At 33.0% G+C, this 4,116-nt stretch overlaps 2 protein-coding genes across 3 annotated transcripts in view; both read left to right on the top strand.

Annotated features, from left to right (window-relative positions):
* The window catches only part of snx7 (sorting nexin 7), a 21,194-nt gene extending 19,716 nt beyond the window's left edge, over window positions 1-1,478 (top strand). For both annotated transcript variants that reach the window (XM_016550972.1, XM_016550970.1), the window contains one exon: window positions 409-1,478. In XM_016550972.1, the coding sequence (XP_016406458.1) occupies window positions 409-486 (78 nt within the window). In that variant the 3' untranslated portion in view covers window positions 487-1,478. The remainder of the gene's footprint in view (window positions 1-408) is intronic.
* Window positions 1,479-3,914: 2,436 nt separating this feature from the next.
* LOC107739027 (uncharacterized) overlaps window positions 3,915-4,116 on the top strand; it is a 12,484-nt gene continuing 12,282 nt past the window's right edge. The window contains exon 1 of the mRNA XM_016550995.1: window positions 3,915-4,029. Within this exon, the coding sequence (XP_016406481.1) occupies window positions 3,926-4,029 (104 nt within the window). The 5' untranslated portion in view covers window positions 3,915-3,925. The remainder of the gene's footprint in view (window positions 4,030-4,116) is intronic.

Here is a 4,116-nt window from a genome sequence, read left to right as displayed (position 1 = left end):
AATGTATAATTATTTATAATATTTGTATATTGATACATTTTTTATATATAATATATTTACTCTTATTTTAATTATTTATAATGCTTTCATATTAATATTTTAATTATTGAACGTTGGTGTGTTATTTATTGAATATTGGCATCTGTTCTGATTAATTTGTAATATTTTTATATTATTATAATGTATATTTTCATAATTATAGTAGTTATTATTAGTATAGTTACTATATTGTAGTATATTAGTATATACAATTATTTAAATATTATATATATATATATATATAACAATTTAGATTATTATTATGTATTTTAAAATTAGTATATATTGTATCATTTATATATTTAGAATGATATAATTTAAATGTATTATTTTATTTATTACATTGCTTGTGTACGTGTTCTCTTGCAGTGTTTGGCTGTATGGGAGTCGTTCTTGCATTCTCAAAGGACAGACGCTGAAGGAAATGGAAAGGTTGACTTTTCCTAATCTCTCATGGTGCTTTTATCTGAACGGGACCACCAAAGACGCTTTTATTCCTGCAGAAGCCAATAAGATTCATATTTAGAGACTGAGGCACCAAAGAGAGGGACAGTCACCCTGTACATACTTCTCCCAGCATGCACCAACTCAACCAGAGAGATCGAAATGAAAGGAGAATTGTCTCCGTCATCAGTACGCTTGGCCCACGTTTGAATTCTTTTGATAATGGGGGAAAATGATATTGCCAAATCTTTTATACTGAGAACTATTTTTCATTTTTGTTTATATAAATACAACACATGAGATGGAAAAAAAAAAAGAATGCAATTCCTGGAAAATGAAGATGCACACATTATGGCTTTATTGCATCATCTGACCTTTCTAGTGAGGATTTTATTCATATGATGTTTGCGATTCATATGTCCTGCCCTTTTGCAGATCAATGCAAATGCTGTTTACCTCTTATCAGAGCTGCCTCGCTGCAAAAACCATTCGATTAGTGTATAAATAAATATAAATGCACTCTGAATGAATGCATTTCTTGCACTGGACTGAATTCATCATTGTGCTATTCCATTCAGGTTACCGAAGCTGCATCTTTATGCAAAAATCATATATTGAAGAAGATGCTGACATTCCAGAATTGTTTACATGTTATTGTAGTGCATAAATCAAAAGAATTTACCTGTTGCCTTTGAATATGAAATGAGTGTATTGTTTTAGATACTTCCGTATGATTTTGAATGCGGTGCACTAATATCAGAAAGTGTAATAAATTGCAACCTGATTTAAAGCTACGCTTTTACAGTTCGGTAGTGAATTTAATGTCTAGGATTTATCTATGTATTCTTGGAATAGCTGTAAAGAAAATTATTGAAAAGATGATTGAAAGAAGTCTTGTGGTGTGTGTTTTTATTCTCTCTCAAGGGAAAATAAGCAAACCGTTCGGTATGTTGGATCCTAAACTGGGTTACCATCACAGCTTGATCACATGAAACGTTAAAGAGCTCTTTAAATAACTCTGTGCCATAAAAGTATTACTTCATTTATTAGAGGAGTTGATTAAATGCGAAATATATGGTGTGCTTTAGGGTTAATTCTGGTGTCTTCAAACCAGTTCTTTTTGTAAGTTAAAAACATATAATACAATCACAAACAAATGACTCTTGCAACAGGTTCTTTTTAGTGAATGAAATACATACAGCACAACAAGTATAGCCTGATTCACAAACAAATTACTTGTATTAACTAGTTCTTTTTAGTGATACAAAAACAAAGCGCATCCTATGTAGTACAATTCACAAACAAATGACTCATGAACAGGTTCTTTTTAGTGAAATCAAAAGCATACAGCGCAAACAATATAGCCTGATTCACAAACAAATGACTCTTATGAATAGGTTCTTTTTAGTGAATCAAAAGCATTCAGCGCAACCAATAAAGACCAATTAACACACAAATGACTCTTATGAATAGGTTCTTTTTAGTGAATCAAAAGCATTCAGCGCAACCAATAAAGACCAATTAACACACAAATGACTCTTATGAATAGGTTCTTTTTAGTGAATCAAAAGCATACAGTGCAAACAATGTAGCCCGATTCACACACAACTGACTCTTATGAATAGGTTATTTTAGTGAATCAAAGCATACAGTGCAAACAATGTAGCCTGATTCACAAATTAATGACTATTATGAACAGATTCTTTTTAGTGAATCAAAGCATACAGTGCAACAAACGTAACCTGATTCACACACAAAAGACTCTTATGAACAGATTCTTTTTGGTGAATCAAAAGCATACAGTGCAACCAATGTAACCTGATTCATGAACAAAAGACTCTTATGAACAGATTCTTTTTGGTGAATCAAAAGCATTAGCTGTACGTTGAAGTTGATGAATTTGTCCAATTTAGCACTACTTTTGCTTGGCTTAGGAAAACTCACCCTTTAAGCACCTGTGAAAGATCATTTTGAGAGATAATTGATATCTCACAGTTTTTCAAGTCCATTCAGTTTCTCCATCAGATTTCTCCCTGGGCCACTGAAGTCCATTCATGTGGACATGAATACTCCAGAAGCCTGGAATGGAAAAAGGAAAACCAAGCCCAGACTTGTCCCAATCCAAGACGCAACACTTTTACCAAATGTATTCTGCGCACCCGCAGATTTAATCACTATTGTTTCTGGCAGAAGCACATATGTCAGTGTCTCCACAGCAATATTAATTTACTATTTGGTTTGTAAGTAAGTGCGCAACGACTGTAAAAGCAAATTAATTATATTCCACGGCGCTTTCATTTTTCGCTGCCATCAGCAGCAGCTGTTCCCTGACTGAAGCATCTGAGCCTTCGCTGGCAGAAAGCAGATCTGCTCTGGGCTTTCCTCATGGAGACTTGGAGAAGGGAAGTACATGCATGCCTGAGTGACCAGATGGATGAAACAGCCTCAGGGAAGCCCGCAGTTTCCTTCCACTCGTCATGCTTCGATCTGTTCCTTTCAGTATCTTCAAGCACTTGACTTCTGTGTGACTAAAGAGAAACTGCCAGAGGACTATTTCAAATACTGCCATTTCAAAAGCTAAAAAGCTCAATGGAGTTCTCTTTGCCTTAGATGTTTCTCCTCACACTCTGCAGAAGAAATAAAACACATTACATACATTAAGAGCAGCTGTTAGAAAACACTCTCTGTCTTTTAATCACCCTCATGTCGTTACAAACTCGCTAGACTTTAGAAAACAATATGGCCCACAAGTCGTATGGACTAATGTAAGAATCACTACATGATTATATTGGATATGATTTTATAATAGAAAAGAGCAGCTCAGAAATGCATAATGTAGATTTTTGTATTCCAAAGAAGAAGAAAAAAAACAAATTTTAAACTATTTTTAAATAAATTTTAATTTTATTGTCCTCATTTAATTAAATATGAATTATTAGTAATAATAATTATAATAATAATTAATGTACACATGTATTAGATACATGTCTGTTTCCACCTCAGAGTTATATATATATATATATATAGTGATTTATATCATATATAAAAAATATTATATATTTCTTAAATCTATACATGTATGTTACATACATAATATTTCTATATATAATTTGTGTATTTTTATATGCATATAGAAATACACATACAGACGTGTGTATATATAAATGTAATTGTAACTTTATATCTTCCAATTTTGAGTTTATCTCACAATGTGAATTTATGTCTTAATTTAAACTTTATACTGTATGTTGGAAGTTTTCAAGGTGGCAAAGAGAATCTATAGGGACCGATTGTTAATTTCTAACAGCAGCTATATACAGTAATGTTTTTGGTAAGTTTTGTTCAGGTATCAGCAGTTGGCAGTGGGAAGGCCGCTGTCAAACGTCACCTTGACCAAGCGTGTCCAAGTTCCTGGTTACTGTTGTGTCTCGTGTGTGTAATTATGGTGTTGGGTGTAAACATGACCATGTCAAAGCGTTCAGAAGAGACCACGAGACAAACGCGTGCCAACATGCAGCTCATGGAAAATAAACCGAAGGCTAAAAGGTACAGTTATTAGCTTCTTTTGACTATTATGCTTCCTAAAATTTACTCAATATTAATCTGCATGTTAAATCACTTAAAGGGACAGTT

The sequence above is a fragment of the Sinocyclocheilus rhinocerous genome, unplaced genomic scaffold (assembly GCF_001515625.1).
Source record: "Sinocyclocheilus rhinocerous isolate Xijiao unplaced genomic scaffold, SAMN03320098_v1.1 scaffold1697, whole genome shotgun sequence".
Lineage (NCBI taxonomy): Eukaryota > Metazoa > Chordata > Actinopteri > Cypriniformes > Cyprinidae > Sinocyclocheilus > Sinocyclocheilus rhinocerous.
The sequence above is the reverse complement of the archived record's forward strand: the minus strand, read 5'-3'. Positions and strand labels throughout refer to the sequence as shown.